Source organism: Dasypus novemcinctus, chromosome 1, assembly GCF_030445035.2.
Source record: "Dasypus novemcinctus isolate mDasNov1 chromosome 1, mDasNov1.1.hap2, whole genome shotgun sequence".
Lineage (NCBI taxonomy): Eukaryota > Metazoa > Chordata > Mammalia > Cingulata > Dasypodidae > Dasypus > Dasypus novemcinctus.
This window is the reverse complement of record NC_080673.1, coordinates 206,236,354-206,258,860: the sequence shown is the minus strand read 5'-3', so window position 1 is coordinate 206,258,860 and position 22,507 is coordinate 206,236,354. Positions and strand designations below refer to the sequence as shown.

The window sequence follows — 22,507 nt, the reverse complement described above, 5'->3', positions numbered from 1 at the left end:
GAGCACTTACTTTTAAAAAATTGACATATAATACACATGCAAGTCAGTACATAAATCATAAATATACCCCCTTGACAAATCCTTCCAGTGTGGAATTAGCCTTTTTACCACCTTCAGGTCAAGAACGGAATGTCACCACCACCTGAGGTGCCACCTCCTGCTCTCTCCCACTCACCTCTTTCCTTCTTTCCCAGAGGACCTCACTGTCCTGGGTCCTGATGCCATAGGAAGTCTGCCTTTGAATTCTGTGGACACAGAGCTTTATAATATATATACTATTCTTGTCTGGTTTCTTCTGCTTACCACCAAGTCTGGGAGATCCTTCATGTTGTTGTATCTTTTGGAGCACATACACCTCTTTCTGTTGCGGATTCCTAGAAACGAAATTGTTGCTTGATAGGTCATGTGTATTTCAATTTTAGCTTCCAAATAGTTTTCCTAAGTGGTTGCACCAATTTACACTTCCAGCAGCAACAAGTGTGAATTCTGGTCGCTCTGTATCCTCGCTAACACCTGCATTGGTCAGTCCTTTGAATTTCAGCCATTCTGACAAGTTATTGCTGATATCACATTATGACTTCAATTCTCATTTCTGTTCCCTGAAACACTTTGGACTCTATAAAAGTTTTTTGGTTCATACATCTTTTCCCTTTGAAAGTAAACATGTGTTTTGAAAAATAGAGCAGTCTGTCCTAAACATTGTACTTTCTTGCCATCATGAGAATTGCCTAAGCATGGTCTCTGTAGCCCCTGCAGCAGCCTTCTAGGACTTGGGACTGTGGGGAGTTGGACCTCAGAAGGTCTGTTCCAGCTCTCAGATTCAGTTTTACTATTTATTTTTCCAAATTGTTTAAATTCACTGTGAACTGACTTCTCATAATAATGCTTAGCTTTCACTGTACTCATAACTTTGTACTAGTATAGAATCTTTCTTATTCTACTTTTTCGAGGATATTAATATGTGTGCTTGTATTTTCACTCAAAGTCATTCTTAAGAGGTGAATATCTTTTTGTGTAGCCAAAAAGTTCATCAAAAAGATAAGTTGTATTTTCTAGGTGGTGTCCTGGGGGAGGAGCTGGAGGCAGTAATGGCTGAGGAGGCCCAGGCTGAGGGTCTGGTCCTCCGCCTCACAGGTTCCAGGGGTCTGATCCATAATCACCAGGAGTCAAGACGCCTCTGAGAAACTTATTTATTAGGTGCCAGCTTATTATTTTTCTGCTCATTTGCGCAGGGCCAGACCTCCAGTGGTATGACCCTTACAGAGTCCCTGACTCCTAGTCGGTAATGCTTCATAAAGGCCAAAGTGATGATGGGGCCAGATCACTGATCAGAGCGTAGTTTAGAAGAGTGAAAAGTGGATATTCTCTGGTAACGTGGTCACCAAACTACTTTAGCTAGATGGGCACTCCCTTTGTGTGCTTTGGGTCTCTCTGTTAGGACTTGACTGACCATTGTTCGACATATATAGCACCCTCTCTTTGATTATCCTGCAGGTCTGATGACAAAGTCTTATTCTCTTATTTCTTAGGAGAATAGTTGTGCTGATTCTGTTAAGTGACACGTTTTCCAGGGGTAACTTTCTGAGAGCAGCAGCATAGTCACAAGCCACCTTGTAGGCTGGGGGGGCACTTGGCAGTGGCTCATACTCATTTCTTTTCAACTTCATTATTGGTAGACTTTTTTCCCCTGCTTTTATTTTCCATAGTGTCATGGTGCCAACGTTGTCCCCAAATACTGAGGATACATCTTATCTAGACGCTGAGGCTTTCATCCCCACTCAGAACACACAGTGGTTGAGCAAGTCCCTAAATAGAGTTTGTAAAGAAGTAGAGATTATGTGAACTGCCCTTGACTATCCCACATTAGGAAAATCTCAAAATATTTCTAATTTTTACTTTGCAAGAATTTGGAGCTTCTAACTCAAGTTACATTTTATGAAATATGTGCTAAGCTTCATAGCAGCTTCATCTTTTATCTACTTGACTTTTTGCCTCCCTAGGTTCTGTTAAAGGCGTTCATAGCAAATCTGAAGTCAAGCTCCCCTACTGTGCGGCGGACGGCAGCTGGATCAGCAGTGAGCATCTGCCAACACTCAAGAAGGACGCAGTATTTTTATAGCTGGTTGCTAAATGTACTCTTAGGTAAGGTGAAGGAAAGCATATTAGTGATTTTTTTTCCTTCCCAAAGCATGGTAGAACCTCTAAGGCTTGACTTGAGATAGACCTTTGAAAATCTTTAAAAACAAATGCTCCCCCACCTTCTAGACCAGGCCATTTGTCATTGGCTGACTGGTATTTTATATGCGCTGCCATCAAGGCTGCCGTGAGCCCCTGTGATGTCTTTGTGAGAGTTAGAAACGACCCTCCTCCTCACTGCAGACAGCCACCACAAGGATGCCTCTTTGCGCCAGTCGGGGTTCAGGCCAGACCACAGCCGCATTTGCCTTTCTGTGCCTGACCCTTTGTGCATCAAAACTGCACAGCCATATGTGGTGGTTCATTGAGTCCACGCAGCCTTAAATTCTGCCTTGGGTCCCTATAGGTGCTCTGCATAGGGTTAGATCTGCTGACCGTTTTCCTATAGTTTTGACAACCAGAAGTCAGCCTTAGCAGGTGGCCAAGGGAGCATGTGAGTGAATGGTTTGAAGTGGCTGCCCAGCTTTCAGACACAGCGAAGGTCCCTCTTAAAGGACCGCTGTACTTTTTTAAAGTGCGAGTGCTGGCCACTGTATATTTTTCACAGGAATAACAGTGCCCTCTTTATCCCTCACCACCAGCCTTATAATAGGATTCTACTGCGACTCTCTTCTTTTTAACAGTTCTAGCATGACTCTCTAAGCAGTGTGTTGGGTGTTAAGGAATATCGTTGCTGCCTCTGCAGGTTTGCTAGTTCCGGTTGAGGATGAGCATTCTACCTTGCTGATTCTTGGAGTGCTGCTCACGCTGAGGTACTTGGTGCCCTTGCTCCAGCAGCAAGTCAAGGACATGAGCCTGAAAGGGAGTTTTGGTGTGACACGAAAAGAAATGGAAGTCTCTCCTTCCACGGAGCAGCTTATCCAGGTAGGAGTCACCTGGTTCACATAAATGCTTAAACAGAAATGGCTAAAATTCAAGGAGTGGACCTGTTTGGAAGAGAAGCAGTATACCAGGGTTAAGACTGAGGACAGCCTGGTCCAAATCCTTAGTTCACTTATTTCTGGCTGTGTGGCTGAGGCATGTTACTGGGCTTCTCCAAATGTTAGTTCATCCTGACCAAAATAAAGATGATGACATAAGGTTGTTGTGAATATTAAGTGAGAATTAAATTGCCACTGAATTGTATACATGAAAATGGCTAAGATGGTAAAGTTTGTGTTACATGTGTGTTACCACTTACATAAAATACACCCTTAAAAAAAAGTATTGAATGAATTGATCTATTTAAACTCCTGCCTTGTGCATAGAAATCACTAAATAAATAGTACTGTTATGATGGTGATGATGATATTTTTTGGAAATGTGTCCATTCAGTACAAATTTTTTGAGCACCCGTGTGCTGTACACTGTGATTTGTGCCAAGAATACAGGTGAGCACTTCAGGAAAGCTCCCAGCTCCTAGGAAATTGGAATCCTGTGACTTGTCTACAGAGTCTTGTGTGCTCACCCTTAGAAGTGGGAACATGATCCATTGGGGTACAGAACAAAATAGTAAAACTTCTCTTTCCAATAAAGACAAACCCTGCAAGAATTCTAATATAATGTAAATGGCAGTTGATACCAGTTCTTTGCAGCATGCTCACCCAAGTTATATCATTAATATATAACAATGCAGCCCACATTTTACATGATCGGATTAAAAAAAATTTTTTGTGTGTAGTAATATACATAAAACATAAAATTTGCCATTTTTACCACTTTAAAATGTACAGTCCAGTGGTAAAAATTACTTTTGCAAAGCTGTGTTACCATTCCTTCCATCTTATTACCAAAACCATGTCTTTACCTAAAACGATGCTGTGTACCCATTAAGCTGTAACTCCCCATTCCACTCTGCCCCAGCCTCTGATAACCTCTAATCTACATTCTGTGCTTATGAATTACCTATTCCTGATATTTCCTATAAGTGGAATCATAAAGTATTCATCCTTTTGTGTCTGCGGTAATTAACTCAGTATAATATTTCAAAGGTTCATTCATGTTGTAGCACGTGTCAGCGCTTCAGTCCTTTTTATAATATGTATATACCACATTTTCTTTATCCATTCATCTGTTGATGGATACTTGGCTTATTTCCTCTTTTTGTTTATTTTGCATATTGCTGCTTTGAACATAGGGGTATGAGTACCTCCTTGAGTCCCTGCTTTAACTTCTTTTGGGTATATACCTAGAAGTGAAATTGCTGTGTTTAATTGGATTTTTGAACTTTGCTTAAAATGTTCTCTCGTAGTGTCACTGTGTTTAATATGCTGGATGATCTTGTTGCCCTCCTTTTTCGTAGTCAGATGGGCACATGCTTCATGTAACATGAAGCACCTTAGGGAACGGTTGGTCAAAAGTCCTTACCTGGGAGTTTCAGGACTGTGTTGGCTCATGTGTTTGCTTTCATTATAGGATGACATATGTAGGTTCTGGATCAGCGGATTTGTGGGGGTTGTGTCATTTACCTGAATTTTGTAGGGCACTAAATGGTAAGTGACTTAAAACAATTCTTGCATAGAAAACATGAATTGAAAATAATGCTGATGATTTAAGCATTAAGCTAGGTTATATTTGTAAAGTGCTTTAAGTCCTTCCTGGTGCATGTTAAAGCTCCGTGAGTCCTGGTTAATGATAAATAATTGAACAGGAGTGGATTCTTAAGGGAATGTCAGGGCTGGTAAGTTCTACTAGCTACTCTTTAGCCATATTACACAGTAAAAGCAATGACAATCTCATGAGATAGGACATCTGATTGCATTGCTCTTGCAAAAACATCATTTTCTGAATGTTTTTATCAGAGCAAAAAGGGTTTTATAAATAAACTTTTAAAAATCATTTACTTTATTTTATGTTTGCCTTACCTTGTGGGTTTGTTGTTGTTTGCTTTTATTTTTAATTCTGGAGAATTTAGAATTTATTATGGGGATTGAATCATGTCCCTCACCGCATGTTCAGGTCTCAACCCCTGGTCCTGTGTATGGAACCCCTCTTGTCAATACGACCTTTGAAGATGTTATTAGTTAAGATGTGCCCAATGAGGGTGGGCCTTAGTCCAGCGGGGCTGAAGTCCTTTTAAGCAAAGGAGAAGCCAGGGGGCAAAGCTGAAAGCCAGTGAAGTCAGCGGCACCTGGAGGAGAAAGGGGAAGACATTCCTGTACGTTGCCACGTGACGGAAAAGCCAGAGAGCGAGGAGTGCAGGCAGCTAGGCCCAGAATGCCGTTGTTCTGGGAGAAAGCATTGCCTTGCCGGTGCCTCAGTGTTGAATTTCTCCTACTCTCAAAACCATGAGCCTAATTCTCATTTAGCCAACCCGTTGTATGGTGTTTATTTGAGCAGCTGAGAAACTAAGATGGTTTTTGGTACCAGAAGTGGGGGACTGCTATGACAAATACCTAAAAATATACAAAAGGCTTTGGAATTGGGTAATGGGAAGAGTCTGGAAGATTTATGAGGCGCTTGATAGAAGTTCAGATTACTTGAAGAGACTATCGGGTGAAATTATGTATGTTAAAGGTACTTCAGATGAGGCCTGTGGAGCAAGTTACTACAACAGTGCATCATGGAAAGACAGGTTTAGGGCACAGCAGTAACTTTCAGGAAATGATCCCTTTATTGTACAGAATAAAGAGTCCAGAAAGGGCACATCTCCTCACTTCTAGAAAGAATCTAGAAGAGCAGAGGAAGAAGTCCCATCATGGCTAGCCTCCTGGGTTGGCTGAAAACTGCGTTGATTTGGGATTGATAAGTGGCAGCTCTGTGTGCCCTACTTCACAGTGGAGAAGAGTGAAGAGTGACAAATCCATCCTTTTTGAGCAGCTTTTATCCACCTTTTGGGGAGGGGTCCTGCATTTGGGGCTGCTTATACCTGGTTTCTGGGTTTAAGATCTGGCAGCCTGTCTGTTACAGAGTTAACATCTCTCCCAGGTTGTGGATTGGCACATAGTAAGAAAGGAGGTAGGGGTAGCAGAAGGCCAGAGGATGGCCACTTAGCTAGTGTTGGTGATTTCCCTGGAGAAGGAGGTGAGGGTAGACGAGGACTGGGTGATGGCCGCTGAACAATTGTCTGTAATTTCCGTAACAATTCCTTAGAAGGAAATGATGAATGTGTTGTTATAAACTGGCTATTCTTTTTAGAAAGGGGTAGAGGGAAGCAGACTTGGCCCAGTGGATAGGGAGTCTGCCTACCACATGGGAGGTCCAAGGTTCAAATCCTGAGCCCCCTTGACCAGTGTGGAGCTGGCCCACACGCAGTGCTGATGCGCACAAGTTGTGCCCTGCCACACAGGGGTGTCCCCCGCGTAGGGGAGCCCCGCACGCAAGGAGTGCGCCCCATAAGGAGAGCCGCCCAGCAGAAAAAAAAGCGCAGCCTGCCCAAGAATGGTGCTGCACACATGGAGAGTTGACGCAGCAAGATGACGCAACAACAACAAAAAGGAAACACAGATTCCCGTGCCGCTGACAACAACAGAAGCGGATAAAAAGAACAACACATAGCAAATGGACACAGAGAACAGAAAACTGGGGCGGGGGCGGGGAGAAGGGGAGAGAAATAAATAAAAAATAATGGTGAAATTTTCTGATGTTGGATGGAAGGCAGACTTGGAACTGAAGAACTTGAATATTAGCTGAGGAAATTTCTAGATTATGAGGAGATTTCTAAATTAGTGGCCTAGTTTCTCCTTGCAGCTAATAGTAAAATGTTAGAGGAAAGAAGTAAGCTGAACTTTTAAGGACAAAGGACCCAAAAAATAGTTTTGAAAAATGTCAGCATGTTCAGACTGTGTGCTCTGAGACAGGGCCACAAGCGGCGGCACCGGCTCTCCTGAGCTTCTGGGAAGTGAGTCCCCAGGGAACAGGGCTCCAGGGGAGCGTTTAACTGAATGAGCTTTTGCTAAACAGGGTGTGGCTGAACAGGGATCCCTTCGGCGGTTTCAGCTGAGTGGGGATTGGGAATGCCGTGAACTAGGGCGGATCTGTGTAAAGTTCTTTCGTCGGGTGTTTTGGAATCCCTGGAACTGCACACCAAGCCAACAAGATTTTTGTTCAATTTGTATGAACAGAAGCAATGCCTGAAAGGAACAAAGAAGGGACGAATCAAAGGAAAAATGACTTTCAGGACAGAACAATGGAAACTGAAGTCTGGACCAAAGCAATCTTGGGTTTATCCTGTTTGGAGTTCGTTGAGCATCTTGCATGTGTCTTGTTAAATTTGGGAAGTTTCCAGCCATTGTTTCTTTGAATATTCTCTCTACCTCTTTGTCTCTTTTTTCACCTTCTATGCCACCCACAATACATATATTGGTACACTTGATGGTATCCCACAGGTCTCACCTTTGTTTTTTCTTCCTTCTGCTCTTCAGACTAGATGACTTCAGTTGTCTTATTTTCATGTTCACCGACTCTTCTGCCTGCCCTTATCTGCTGTTGAACCCCTCTAGGGAACTTTAAGTTTCTGTTACTGTGGTCTGCAGCTCTCGTTCCTTTTTAAAATTTCTATCTCTCTATTTCTATTCTCTTTGTGTTCATCTATCATTTTCCTTATTTCCTTTAGTTCTGTAAATCATTTAGAGCCATTTTTAAAAAGTCTTTGTCTCGTACATACCAGGTCTGGTCTTCCTCATCCATGGATTCTAGTGCTTTAATTTTCTACTTTGCCTGGGCCATCACTTCCTGTTTCTTTGTATGTTTTGTAATCCTTTGTTGAAAGATTTGATATTTTAATGGACATTTTGATATTTTAATGTTATTATTGGAATTTAGACTCCAAGGCATCTAGTCTTAAACATATATCCAGCTAGTGTATGACAGAGCTTTCCTTGAATGCCAGCAGCTAACTAACAGCCAAAAGAAAGAAAACATCTTTCCTAGTCTTTGCAGATTGACCTGTGTGAGCATGCTCTTTCATGGCTTATCTATATGGTGAGTTTAGAAAATGGGCTCCAGGCCAAAGTGTCGGGGCCTTCCTGATGCTTTCTGTGCCTGTGCCTTGTTGGGGCATATGCATATGGCTCTGGGAGTTCTGCCTTTTACATACTTCTCCCCTGGGAGAGTTTCCTGACCATCCCAGGCACTGCACTGTCTGTCCTCCAGCCCGCAATCGCTTGCCCCAGGTGACCACTTGACTGCTCCCTCTCCGTGTTCTCTAGGAGAGCTCTGGGAGCCGCCTTCCACATGCAGGGCAAATTCTGGGACAGCGAGTCCCTTAGGCCACCGCCAAACATAGTAGGCCTGACATACGTGCTCGCAGTATGTGCTGGAGGGCTACTCTGCTCTCTTTGGAACCAGGACCAGGATTTGCACAGGGAGCACGGGCTAGCCCCATGCTGAGCCGTTAGGGGCCCTTCGTGGTGCCGCGAGCTCCTCCCACTTTAAGTGCCTTTTTCTCGATTCTCTACCTGCCCTGTACTGCAGGCCTTTAGCAGTTTTCTGGAGCTTTGAGAAAGGCATTTTTGCCAGTTCTTGCCTATTGTTGAAAGTTTCTATGGGGGAATGGAGCCCTGAAACATATTACTCCACCATATTGATCAGGGTGGGGCCTCTGTTTTTAAAAGAATTAAAATGTCATTGTCACATCTAAAAGCTTAGTATATCCTTAATATCAAATATCCATTCATCCATTGTCAGTTTTTTCTCCACTTTTTTGAAATCAGTATCCAAAGAAGACTGGTTGATTAGTACTATAAGTCTTCCCCTTCCATCTCTACTTTTTTCCCTCTTAGAATTTATTTGTTGAAGATAATCAGATTGTCTTGTGGAATCTCCCTCTGATTTTTTAATTTTAATTTTATTTTTAAAGAAGCTTTAGATTGCATAAATGTTCAATCACAAATATAGGGGATTCCCATTTACCCTGCTCTGATTTATTGCTCACATCTCCATTATGTGAATTAACACATATCTTTGTCCTCTGAATTTCCTGTATATTGATCATTGTAGCCAAGGGCTTGATCAGATTTAGCAAATATTTTATAATGTGCATAATCCCTGAGTACAGTAAGTACATGTATAATTTTTGGAAATAAATATTACACAGGTATTGGGGCTGCATGTTCAGAATTTTTTTTTTTAACTTACGGTTAAACAAAAGGGCACTTAATCAAAAAATTCTGTGGAGACCGTTGGTCCAGGGTGAGAAGCAGACAAACATATACTAACTATCATGTTGTGGTGGAGGAGTAGGGGAGCTGAAGGAGCTAGAGCAGGGGCCCTCTGCACCAAGGAAGGCTGGACAGCCCTTCCGGGAGGACCTGAGTCACCGGGAGCTGTGGCAGAGGGTGTGGGGAAAACAGGAAGAGCTCCTCAGGCAGCAGCTACAGCCTCTGCAGGGGCCGGGGAGTGAGGGAGCGCGTAGCCGAGGGGCGCACACGGGCGAGTTCCCGGGCCTGGTTTCGAGGCTTCTCATACATTAGCTGGCGGCTGTAGGGATGTTCAAAACCGCCATCAACTAGGAGAGCAGCCAGCCTGGGAGGATGGAGTCACGGGTAATAGATGTTTGCTTAATTCATTACTGATTTATTTCTTTTTTTTAAGATTTATTTTATTTATTTCTCTCCCCTTACCCTGTTGTCTGCTCTCTGTGTCCATTCGCTGTGTGTTCTTCTGCGTCTGCTTGCATTATGTGGTGGTGTCTCTTTTATTGTGTCATCTTGCTACGCTAGCTCTCTGTGTGTGCGGTGCCACTCCTGGGCAGGCTGTGCTTTTTTTCACTTGGGGTGGTTCTCCTTGCGGGGCGCACTCCTTGCGCATGCGGCACCCCTACACAGGACCGCCCCTGCGTGGCATGTCACTCCTTGCATGCTGCAGCGCTGCGCGTGGGCTCCATACGGGTCAGGAGGCACTGGGGATCGAAACCCGGGCCCTCCATATGATAGATGGATGCTCCATCAGTTGAGCTGTGTCTGCTTCCTCCACTACTGATTTTTCAATAGTTATTTTTCTTTGCAGTGGTTGAGAGAGAAAGTACCTTTTTGAAATATTAAGTTAGATAAAATTAAAAGCATATCTTAATCTATTTTCCTTTGATAACCACTCTGAATTAAATTACTTTGATGAGAAGTTCTGTACAACTAGTTTAATTTTACTAGAATTAAAATAATCCTTGGCCTGGCAAAACTATTAAGCATGTGTGAGTGCAAAATATAGATACTTTTAGATATGCAGGAAGTCATTTTTTTTTTAGTTTACCCTTTTTGAAAAAATTAGTTTGAAGATGTATTCCGGCAATATGAGAAATAAATCCAGAAAAAAAGAGGAAGCCCTGAAAATCCAGTAAACAAAGACTCTAACTCAGGAATGTGATCAAAAGAATTCTCAGGTGATTATTGTGCAGCAGGTGATTCAAACTAGAAACAGAAGTCAAAGGAGCTCCAAGAATTTCATGCAATAAACAGTATGATTAAGAAGCTCAGAAAAAAGGGAAGGCATATGCTTACATTGTGAATAAGGGGAGGGATACAAGCAATTAATAATGTTAGGAAAGTCAGAAAGCTTTATGTAGGAAATTTATGATCCAGTTATGAGCAAATTAAACTATGAAATAATTTTAAACATGTAATAGATGATAATAAACAAAATTCCATCTTACCATTACCCTTGAGACATTTTCTTTCATGTGCCACAAGTCTAGTAATAATGAAATATTTCTTTGTTTTTGAGTCTGCTCACATTAATAGGATTTTTAGGGAGTAATATATTTTACTCATGACGTGATACACACTGGAGTTTTAAATTCAGTTTTAGGGAAGCGGATGTGGCTCAACATCTGCCTACCTTATAGGAGGTGCAAGGGCTCAGTGGTGAGCTGGCCCATGCACCATGCTGCTGTGTGCAAGGAGTGCCAGCCCATGCAGGGATACCCCTGCATAAGGATGCCCCCTGCACAAGGAATGGCTCCTACACAAGGAGAGCCGCCACGTGTGAGACCACAGCCCACCCAGGAGTGGTGCCGCACACCGGAGAGCTGACGCAGAAAGATGATGCAACGAAAAGAGACACAGATTCCCGATGCCACTTGATGAGAATACAAGCAGACACAGAAAACACACAGCGAATGGACACAGAGAGCAGAGAGTTGGGGGGGGGGCGAATAAATAAATAAATCTTAAATAAATAAATGAATTCAGTTTATTTAGACTCAATTTTAGGCAAAGCACAAGGGATTTAAATAACATTATATGGGTAGTATACATGTTGTAAATCTTAATATGAAAACAGTGGTGTTTCTAATTTGGAAGGGTGCAGGTGAGGTGAGGCAAGTATGGGATGCTCATCTCCTCAATGTATATAGTGAGGAGCCAAGGGGTCTTTGTTCAGAATTCATGGCTTAAGAAATAAAGGAATAGCGGTAGGATTATCTCCACCATGGGTTGGCAAACGTTCTCAGTAGAGGCCCAGGTAGAGGTTTTTTAAGCCTTGTGGGCCATACCACCTCTGTTGCAGTTACTCAGCTCTACCAGTGTAGTGTGAAAGCAGCTATAGGTGATGCATAAATGTGGCTGTGTACCAATAAAACTTTATTTACAAGAGTAGGCAGCAGGCCAGAGTTGGCTTGCAGACTGTATGTAATTTGCTGAGCTGTGATCTAGTGTTATGGAGGTTGCCATCAGTAGAACTAAAGGCAAATGATTAAAAGTAGCTATAATACCTCTGAGAGGTTTGTGTTTCATTAAAAACAATATGTGTGTGTGCATGCATGTGTACTTTTATGATATTAAAAGGTTTGCCAGACAATAAATAAAAATAAAGGATGCCTGTTAAATTTGAATTTCAGATAAAGAATGAATAAATATATGGTAGACATACTTATACTAAAAAAGTATTCATTCTTTTTCTGAAATTCAGATTTAACTTGTGTTTTGTCTGGCATCTCTAATTAAAGGGAAAAAGAATAGATCCATTATGTTCATATAATGTGATATAATAATAAAATCACTAAAAAAAATTTGACAATGCCTCTGAAATTTTGGCAACTCTTTCTTTGTTGCACCCACAACAATGCTTTTCGATTATTAAGTGTATCAACCTGAATCTACTCTTAAGTGTTTGTTGAACTCTGTTCTCCCTTTCCTAGTTGCTGATTTAGGGAAATGGTTTCTTACTTTAGCATGATACTGCTTTTGCTGAAGTGCTCTATTTTTAAGGAATTTTTATGAGAATACAGAAATCATGGGAATATACAAAGCAATGTGGAAGCTAATGATCGTTCTGGTAGAAATGACTGGAACTTTTAGGGAGAGAAAATTAAGGCACAGATGTTGTCAACAAAGGCCTATTAAAAACAATAAAAATGGAACCTAGGACACATTTTTAAAAACATGGCAGTGATAGCTGTGTTCTTCTTTCTTCCCAGGTTTATGAACTGACTCTGCATTATACTCAGCACCAAGACCACAATGTTGTGACGGGCGCGCTGGAGCTGCTGCAGCAGCTCTTCAGAACCCCTCCTCCCGAGCTGCTACAGACTCTGACCACTGCCGGCGGCATCGGGCAGCTGCCTGTGGCTGAAGATGAGCCCGTGTGCAGAAGTCGGAGTGGGAGCATTGTGGAGCTCATAGGTCAGTTGTTAATTAAAGATAAATTAAAATGAACCAGAACAGTTAAACCCATTAAACTTTATTGAACTATGGGCCCCGAAAAACTTGCAGTGCAGGTATCATTCATTCTTATTTGTTCATTCTAAACGAACAGGAGACCTAAAGTTTAGAAAGACTGTGGGACAAAATGAGACCAAGAATTTAAAGACTGGCCTCTCAGCTTTTTTCCCTCCTGGCTGGGCTGCCCTATCTGTCCATTTTAGGGATCATGAAGAGAAAATTTTAGGGAAAATTTTTCCAGAGTCATTTGTGTCACTTGGCTAAAGATGGTGTCTTTACGTTTCCATGGGGAGTCTACAGCCCCTTTCTGCTGCTTGGTCCTTGTCCCCTGGCCACCTGGCTTTAGGCAGGCCCTTCCATCCCTTGCGCTTGCAGCCCCGTCTCTCTGCTTTCTGTACTCTTCTGGAGTTGGGCCCTAACCACAGCTGCACATGCTCTCATGGGATACTGCCTTAGAGGATGGCCCTCGTTTTGAGCCCAGCCTCAGTGGTCCAGGCCTCAGGGGCTGGAATCATGGAATCCCTGAATCCCAATCTCCAGGGCAGGGTCCAGCCTGTGGGAGGCTTTCAGTAAGTATTTGCCCACCCACCGAGCCTCTCCCAGGCCGTTGTCACGGTGGGATAGACCGTGTAGTTCACTTTTAACATGGTCCTTACCCACAGCTTAGACAAAGCAGAGAGCATGGGGCTGGGGCTCTAATCACCACTTCCTTGGAGCATGAGCAGAAAATATAAATATGCCTGTTTACTGCTCTGTCCTCAAGATGCCTTTCCTCTGTGTGATGCGGGCTTTATAAATAATTGGGAGAAGCATTAATTTTTAATAATTGTTTCTAGTGAAAATTAATACTTAATTATTGATCAAATCTGATATTTCTAATATTTTAATTTGGCTTTTTAAGTACAATTTATTTCATTTGACATTTTATGTTGTACTTTAGAACTATTTATTTAAATCTTAATGTGATTTTCATATCAAAATTATAGCACTTCCTATGGAAATGTGTTCACCACATTTTCTCCACTCCTAATGTTCAATCAAGCCTTTTGAAGATGCTCGAATTCCTTTTAGATTTAAGCAGCTTGTTACCTTGCTTTGATCTGTCACTTTCTGTGATTTACAGCTGGAGGGGGTTCTTCATGCAGCCCTGTCCTTTCAAGAAAACAAAAAGGTGATTATTTCAGAAATCAGAGTCTTGTATTGAATCTTACTGCTTTTTACATATTTTCATAATGTATTGGACTCTATACCTTTTCTCAACAAAATGGTTTTATATATGAATGTTGCCGGAATCTGATAACTAGGCCTGAACAGTCTGTAGGATGGCTTTTAAAATGACTATCAGAATTGCTTTCAGGTTAGGAGTTGGCAGGAGCGTTTCAGCCTTGTGGGCCATGCTGCCACTTTTGCAGGGAATCCACTGCCTTGTTTCAGGAAGGCAGCTGCCTCTGTCAAATCATGGGCGTGGCTCTTCCAATAAACCTTTCTTTACAAACACCGGCAGGTACGTCGGTGTCCACTCCTGTTTCAGGGACTGCATTATACTTTGTAAAGGTGATATACCTTCACAGTTTATCTTGTTTGATATTAGTCAGGAGTCTTCTTATTTTGTTATTTTGTTAATTTGGGCCTGGCTATCATTTTTAAGTCACATTTAATTTTGTACACACCATAGTGTTGTGGTATAATTAATTTATTTTTATTAATCAAAGTGTTCCTTCTATGTTCTGATAGTTTGGGTACCTATTATCCCCATGTTGAAGTGCCAGTTATTTTCTTTTTCAGTCTGAATTTCCATGAGAAACAATTGTTGTCTTTTTCTATTTGAAATCCTAAAAGACTAAGAATCCTTTTTTAGACCATGTTTTGAGTCTTTAATTGAGCATCGAATGCCTAATCTTATTTGTGGTTTTGATATGGACCCAACAGTACACTTCTAGCATTCTGGCCTTCACTAAATTCAGTAAACATTTCCCAGAATAACATAGAATCAATAATGTTTGGGCTACTGTAGTGTGGCATACTTAATTAACCTTGAGATTTTGGTGAAAAATTGAGATTGTTTAAAAGCGACAAGAATTCTAGTAAGAATTAATCTCTATTTTCTTGAGTTAGGAAGGGATTTTGGGCATGTGACTTAAGTTATTCTGATAATTACCTTGTTTGTGTTTTAGTCTTTTCTTCCAGTGACAAATGTAAAAGAGGACTGATTGACGTTGGGATGGCCGTTTTGTCCTTTTCTACATAGAACATGGGATATATCTTCAATCTCTTTTTAAGTGTTTTTTGTTTTACAGGTGTGGTTTTCAAACTTTTTTGTTAAAGAAGCAACCTCCCCCCACCCCCACCCCATATAAACAATAGCTAAAAACAGAGTTGTTCTGGTTGGAGTTAGAGTTTCAGGTTGGGATAGAAAGAGTGACCTGGAGTCCCGTCTCTGGTGGTAGCTCTGGCCCTTCCTCCTTTGATGTGCTTGTCCTAGAGAGTGCCTACAAAACTTATTTTGCAAACCAGTGGTTTGGAGGATTGAGACCACTCTCATTAAGATCTGAATTCATCTTTTTTTGGTTTGTTTTCTGTTTATTTAAACAATTTTTAAAAATATCTTTTTGCTTTTTAAACCTATCTCTATCTTTATATTTATATCTACATCTGTATCTATATCTATCTTTTTAAGGAGGTACCAGGAATTGAACCTGGAACCTTGTACATACGAAGCAGTCACTCAACCATTGAGCTACAATGGCTTTATCTGAATTCAGTTTTGGAATTTTATTTTATTTCTCAAGATAAACAACTTGTTCCATAATAAAGGGCCCTATTTTTTAGTAGATATGTTGAGTTGTTATATTAGTTTTATCTGAAATTTGGCATTTTTCTTCTTTTTTTTTGCCTTTAATGTCATATCACTGTAGGCTTATGTTATGGGAGTTATCATACCTACAACTTATTCTTTGAAGGGTAGTGAAATTAGAAGTGGAAATGTCAGTAATTATTTGGATAGTGTCATTTATGTCAAGATTTAATGAGTAATGTAACTGTCAAGATTTAATGAGTCAAGTTGAATCCCATTAAGACTTTTGGCTTCTTTTTCTCCTCATTAATATAATTTGAGAACCATGGACTATAAAAGGTATTTTTAGAACTTTGCAAAAGGTGAAATTTTATTTCATCCTCCCAGATCTTAAACTGTTTGAATTCTGATTGTCAACCATAGAGACTAGCAAATTAAAAAATAATGAAAGAAAAGTGACTTTTAAGTATAAAGTTTTATTTGTAACTTCTGATGTGCCTTTGGAGATATGACATGAATATTCTAAGAGCTAATCAAATTGGATCTGTCCAGCCCAAAACTGACCGTTTTTAAGCTTAAACAGTAATATATTATTTGTCATTAATAGTAATCTAAATTAATATTTATTAATTATTAAGATGCTTTGCTATACAGTTTTAGAATCATTGCTTTTAGCTTTTTTCCATATTGGTTTGTTGATTTTAATAACATTCTAAAAAGAATACCTCTACATTCTTTATGCATGGCATTCTAGAAGTATAAAAGTACTTACGTGTGATGATAAACTGTATGAAAGGGTAAATTAAATATTCCTATGATTTTCACCTTAGAATGTGCCTTTATTTAATTGTAAAAGTCCTTATTTTTAGCAAACTTAAAAGGAACATTGCTGCCTCATTTAATAGGTAAAGTACTCTTAGGGGAAGAAGAAGCCTTGGAAGATGACTCTGAATCGAGGTCAGATGTCAGCAGCTCAGCCTTTGCAGGTAGTTCCAATTTATTTAATGGTTTGTGTTGACCTTCCTTAACCTTCTGCCCACTAACTCAGTTTCTTTCTCTGTGCACTGCTCCATGCATGGCCCTACTGGAGCCACAGTGCCATCAATTTACTAACGTCAGGGAGAGCTCAAGCTTCTTTTATGTTTACTTTGAGACATATGTGTGTGTGTTTCTGGTATCCTTTACTTCCTGTTTTCCTTGGTTAAGGCAGCTTTAAAATCCAGTTTATACTCCCTGAAGCCGTCTATTGGGGTAGGGGATGATGATTTGGTAGAAGTGTCTCATGAATTGGATGGGTAGTAGAGGAAGAAGAGGATTGAAAATTGTCAATGGATAATTTAACTTAAAGAAACCACATTTGTTTACAGATAGTCATCTAATTATGTTCTTTGTTTACCTTATAAAAGATGAGTATTGACTAAGATACTGATAATTGGATAAAATGATGATTTTGTTGTATAATCCTATACAAAAGGATATTCTTAAATAACTGAAAATAAGGCTAAAATATTTGAGAAGGAAAATCTGAACAGTTCTAGTGGTGGTGATTTATTTATTCATTTATTTTATAAAGTAGAAATAATTTTTTTTGCCAATTGTGAAAGTAAAAAAAAAATTGTTTAAAGCAAAAAAATTGCAACTATAAAGAATAGTTAAAGCTCATGTCCTCACTGACCTTGTTGTCTCCAGGAATGACCGCTGCTACTAACTTGGTGCATATCTTTCTGCAGTGATTTTTATGTTGTTTTTGTTTGTTTTTTAATGGGAAATAAAAACTAAACTAGGAAAATGTGGTATAAATTTTTCTTGCAGAATAAGACTGGTTTAGAGCTTGTATTAGGGTTCTCTAGGAAAGCAGAACCAATAGGAAAAATATGTAAATATAAGATTTTATAAAATTTTTTCACGTGGCTATGGGGATGCACGAGTCCAGATTCCATAGGGCAGGTCACAAGCTAGGAAGAGGCTGGAAACTCTGATGAAGGCTTTTGATGAATTCTCCAGGAGAAGCTGGCTGGCTGAAGTAGAGTTGAAATTCTCTCTTCTAGCTGCTGAAATCATCACTTCATCTTATCTTGTAAGGCCTTCAACTTATTGTACGAGGCATATCTCATTGCTGAAGGCAGTCTCTTCAGTTGATTGTAGATGTCATCAGCTATAGATGCAATCAACTTATTGATGATTTAAGTCCACGAGATGTCCTCACAGTAATGATTAGGCCAGTGCTTGCTTTACCAAATAACTGGGCACCATTACCTGGCCAAGTTGACACATGAGTGTAACCATCACAGGCTACCCTTTGTCAGCTTGGCATCCATATACATCACCTTAAACCATACTTAGATTATAAATAAAAACAATAACAGACATATTTAGTATCCAGTACTCAGCTGTCCTATGTATAATTGGAAACACATGAAATCTTACCAGAATAGGGTGCAAGTTCTTGGGTAATATTCACTCTTACACTTGATATCCTGTAACTTAACGATTATTTCATGAATCTAACAACACTTATGTCATATGTCATATGATAAGGGGATAAGATAGGGAAGAAAACAAAGATATTTGTTTTATGTACATACAGAGACATACTCAAAACAAGGAAGAAATATGACCCTTACAGTCCTTGCTTCTGTAACTGGTCACTGGTTCTAGTTTGTTTTTATCCCTACCTTCTCCAACTACCCATGCCATGTTCCCTTTACCCTCAGCCAGCACCTCATCTGGCTCTGGTTCTTTCCTTGGTGACTGAGACTTTCATTCCTGGAGATTCTGGGCCACTGTTAGTCCTGCCTGGATTGGGTTGTTGCAGTTTTCCATTGACTTTATTTTTTTTTATTTTAATTTTTTTTAAAGATTTATTTATTTATTTAATTCCCCCCCCTCCCCTGGTTGTCTGTTCTTGGTGTCTATTTGCTGTGTCTTGTTTCTTTGTCCGCTTCTGTTGTCGTCAGCGGCACGGGAAGTGTGGGCGGCGCCATTCCTAGGCAGGCTGCTCTTTCTTTTCACGCTGGGCGGCTTTCCTCACGGGCGCACTCCTTGCACGTGGGGCTCCCCCACGCGGGGGACACCCTTGCGTGGCACGGCACTCCTTGCGCGCATCAGCGCTGCGCATGGCCAGCTCCACACGGGTCAAGGAGGCCCGGGGTTTGAACCGCGGACCTCCCATATGGTAGACCCTAACCACTGGGCCAAAGTCCGTTTCCCCCTCCATTGACTTTAATCACAGGGCGTGGCAGTAGTAAGAGATGCCCAAGGGGATCTTCTGTATTTCCAGCAAACTCTTATTTACCTCCATTGTGTAGGTGCAGTCCTACTTCCCCTTGATAGTGAGGATCAATCACCCCAGCCAATACAATAATTCTGTTTTTTTGCCTCTTGATTCAGAGGCATGGGGAGCCCAAAATGGCCAGGTGGCAGTCTTAACTCCCAGTTCAGTGGAATCGCTTCTCCTGGTGGAAGCACTCCTCCTTTTGGAACTCAGATCTGTAGACCAGCAGAGCCTAAGGTTGCAGGGACAGGAAGCAAAAAATTCCCCTTGTGGATGACCATGGGTCATAGTGAGTGGTGCCACTCCCATTTCCATGCCTTGATTCCTGGACCCATGATCGTGGCTGTAGGAGAAACTGCACCATAGAGCGGATGCTGACTTAGAGCATTCACAGCCTCCTGGAGAACACTGCCCCAGCCCTGCAAGGGATTGCCACTTAGTTGGCGCCGTAATTGAGTCTTCCAAACGCCTTCAATTATTCTGTCAGTTGAGCTGCTTCAAGATGATGGAACATGGTAAGACAGGGAATTCCATGAGCATGTACCCATTTCCACACATTAGGGTTCCTTGACCCTGAGCAATGCTCTGTGGAGTACCATGGCAGTGGATAAGGCATTTCAGTAGAAGAGGCTGTTTTAATCACAGTTCTTTAGGGAAACAGCCAATGGGAGACATCTGTAATTATTATGAGATTTTATAAAATTGTCTCACATGACTATGGGGATGCACAAGTCCAGATTCCATAGGGCAGCTTATAAGCTGGGAACTCCAGTGAAGGCTTTTGATGAATTTTCCTGGAGAAGCTGGCTGGCTAAAGTAGAGATGGAAATTCTTTCTTCTGAGTGCCGAAATCATCACTTCTCCTTTTAAGGTCTTCATCTGATTGAAATTGAAATTGTAGATGTCATCAGCCATAGATTAAATTAACTGACTGGTGATTTAAGTCCACGAAATGCCCTCACAGTAATAATTAGGTCAGTGCTTGCGTGACCGAACAGCCTGGCCAAGGTGACCCGTGAGCCTAACCATTACAGAGATCATGAGCAGGGTCTTGAAAGAAGAAGAACCACCCCAAGGAGAGGATGATTTACCATTGTTTCTGACCGCTGCTTGTTTCGGAGTGTGGGGGCCCCGTATTTTAAACATTTTATGTGTTGCTCCAAGCTAAGGCTAGCATAGGTGCTTAAGAACTTGAGGTGATAATGTTACCAGCCACGTTTTCTCCAGTTGTTGCAGTGAAACACCATTTGAGAATATTCATAGCATTAAAAAAATTTCTCTTGAGTATCCTTACTTAGTTCATTTAAGTACTATATAGTAAAAGGCAGTTTTAGTCGTGTTTGAAGGAAGCCTTATTGTTTGCCTCTGAAATTTACTAGTTCATACTTTCACTGTATTTCAGGATGTTTTATATTAAAAACATTCCATGATGGTGAATTTTTTGTTACTTTGAAAATGTTTGTTGTTTTCAGCCATTTGTTGAATGAGTGTTTCTGTTCTTTCAGCCTCAGTGAAGGGTGAGCTCACTGGTGAGCTGGCTGCTTCTTCAGGGGTTTCAACTCCAGGATCCACAAGTTCAGCTGCTGATTCCACAGGTCATGATATTATTACCGAGCAGCCCCGTTCACAGCATACTCTGCAGTCAGACTCTGTGGATCCAACCAGCTGTGACCTGACGAGTGCTGCTACTGATGGGGACGAGGAGGATATCCTGAGCCACAGCTCCAGCCAGATCAGCGCCGTCCCCTCTGACCCTGCCATGGACTTGAACGATGGGACCCAGGCCTCCTCACCCATCAGTGATAGCTCCCAGACCACCACTGAAGGGCCTGACTCAGCAGTCACCCCTTCAGACAGTTCTGAAATTGTGAGTGGGCAGAGGGCGTCCTGGGTACCTGCAAGGGAGCTCTTCCCTGGAAGCTCGGACTTGGTCCCTTCCCCTTATTCTTTTTTTTGATTTTGAGAAGGAAAAATGGTTTATTGACGGCCGGCTGGACTTGGGAGCTTTCTGTTTGAATCCCGAGCCTTTCCCCTTATTCTTGTCTTCCTGTCTAGTCCCACTAGTAAGAGCGCAAAGGTCATCAGCTCAGATCTTTAATTGAGAGCTTGATCTCATTTTATAACTTTACTGAAGGTGACAGCATAGTTTCACTTGTGTTGAACATTGGGGTCAAGAGCTGATTAGATTCTTAAATGAACTCTGCTAAAATGTGCACTGAAAATGCTTTAAGAGCTTGTTGGGCCCAGGCTCAGTAACACCTTAAGGATAGTCTGATCAAAAAAAGTTTGGTACAAGTACCCACTGAGTCTTACATCCCAATTTTGATTTCAGATTTTGACTGGGAAGTGTTGTGCTGCTACTGAAAATATTAACAACGTGTTTTCTGGGCTTGCCTCTAAATTTTAAATGTGCCCAGCTTTTCTAAAATGGAATCGAGTTGCTGGAATGAGTACAGAAGCTTTGAATTACAGATCTTGCAGTCAAGTGCTTGGATGTTCCTATTGGTGATTGTCACGTCATTTGCATGTAGTTTCTAAAGCCAGTGGAGATTTGTGTAGGCTTATTTGGTGAGGTGGGTGCATGTTAGGGATTTTACCTAGAGGTCCTGAAGGAGGGTAGGACAAATAATTGGAAACATGGGAAAAGATTTTTAAGAAAGGACAGGGTTGTTGAATTCTAATCACTATTCAAGAAGAAGAGAAGTTGGAGAAGGTGGTAGACTCACTAGCCTTTTAAGTAGGTGGAGGGATTTTCTGTTGTTTAATACATCAACTCTTATGGGATGTGTGGCCTCTTTACGTTAGATTATTTCTGGACAAAAATGTTAGAAATGGGAGTGATTTGCCATGGAAATTAGGGAAACGTGCTTCCTTGGGAATGTTGAGGTGGTTGAGATGGATGTTCATTCCAGCAAGTGTTTGCTGCTGGCTTCTATATATTAGTCAAATCCAGGGCTTCTTAACCAGGGGTCCATGGACCCCCAAGGGGTCTGTGGAAAGATTTCAGGGCATCTGTGCGCTTGAATTGAAAATTCAAGAAAACATTATTCTTGTGGGGATGTGTTGATGTGGGTGTGATATTTTTATCACAAAACGGTGGAACAAAAACGGTTAAGAGACCCTGGTCTAATCATTAATTATTTATTAAACAAGCTTGTCAAGTGCCTACCGTGCCCCAGGCATTGTTCTCAAAGTGGGTATAAAGTAGAGGATACAACGTACAGAACTCCTGCTCATATGGAGCTTATATTCCAGAGTGGGGGTCATCAGACTCTACAGTGGGTCAGATCATAAATTTTTTGACTTTGCAGGCCATATGGTCTCTGTGTTACCATTCACCCTTGCTATTGCATTGTGAAAGCAGGCATAAGTGACTGAGCCTGACTGTGTTCCAGCAAACCTTTGTTTTCAACTTTAGGCAGTGGGCTGACTTTGGCCAATGGGCCATAGGTTGCCTACGCTATTCTATTCTAGAGTGGGTCAGGGGGTAAGTAATAAACCTTTAATCAGATCAACAAGGAAATAAATACATAGTGATAAGCGCCATAGGGAAAAATAAAGTGAAGGGGCCAGGGAGCCCAGGGGTGGGGGAGGGGCTGTTATTTTAGATGTGGGGTCAGGGAAGGCCTCACGAAGAAGGTGCTTTGGAGCAGGGACCTCACAGCAGTG

The 22,507-nt window shown here is 41.3% G+C and overlaps 1 protein-coding gene across 2 annotated transcripts in view; it reads left to right on the top strand.

The window, feature by feature from the left end:
• The window catches only part of HTT (huntingtin), a 167,589-nt gene that overhangs the window by 42,855 nt on the left and 102,227 nt on the right, over positions 1 to 22,507 (top strand). Inside the window, exons 7-12 of one of the 2 annotated variants that reach the window (XM_058301329.2) lie at positions 2,001 to 2,142; positions 2,882 to 3,060; positions 12,527 to 12,731; positions 13,894 to 13,941; positions 16,470 to 16,550; positions 20,344 to 20,705. In XM_058301329.2, the coding sequence (XP_058157312.1) occupies positions 2,001 to 2,142; positions 2,882 to 3,060; positions 12,527 to 12,731; positions 13,894 to 13,941; positions 16,470 to 16,550; positions 20,344 to 20,705 (1,017 nt within the window). The remainder of the gene's footprint in view (positions 1 to 2,000; positions 2,143 to 2,881; positions 3,061 to 12,526; positions 12,732 to 13,893; positions 13,942 to 16,469; positions 16,551 to 20,343; positions 20,706 to 22,507) is intronic. The other variant, XM_058301330.2, reaches the window with a different exon arrangement.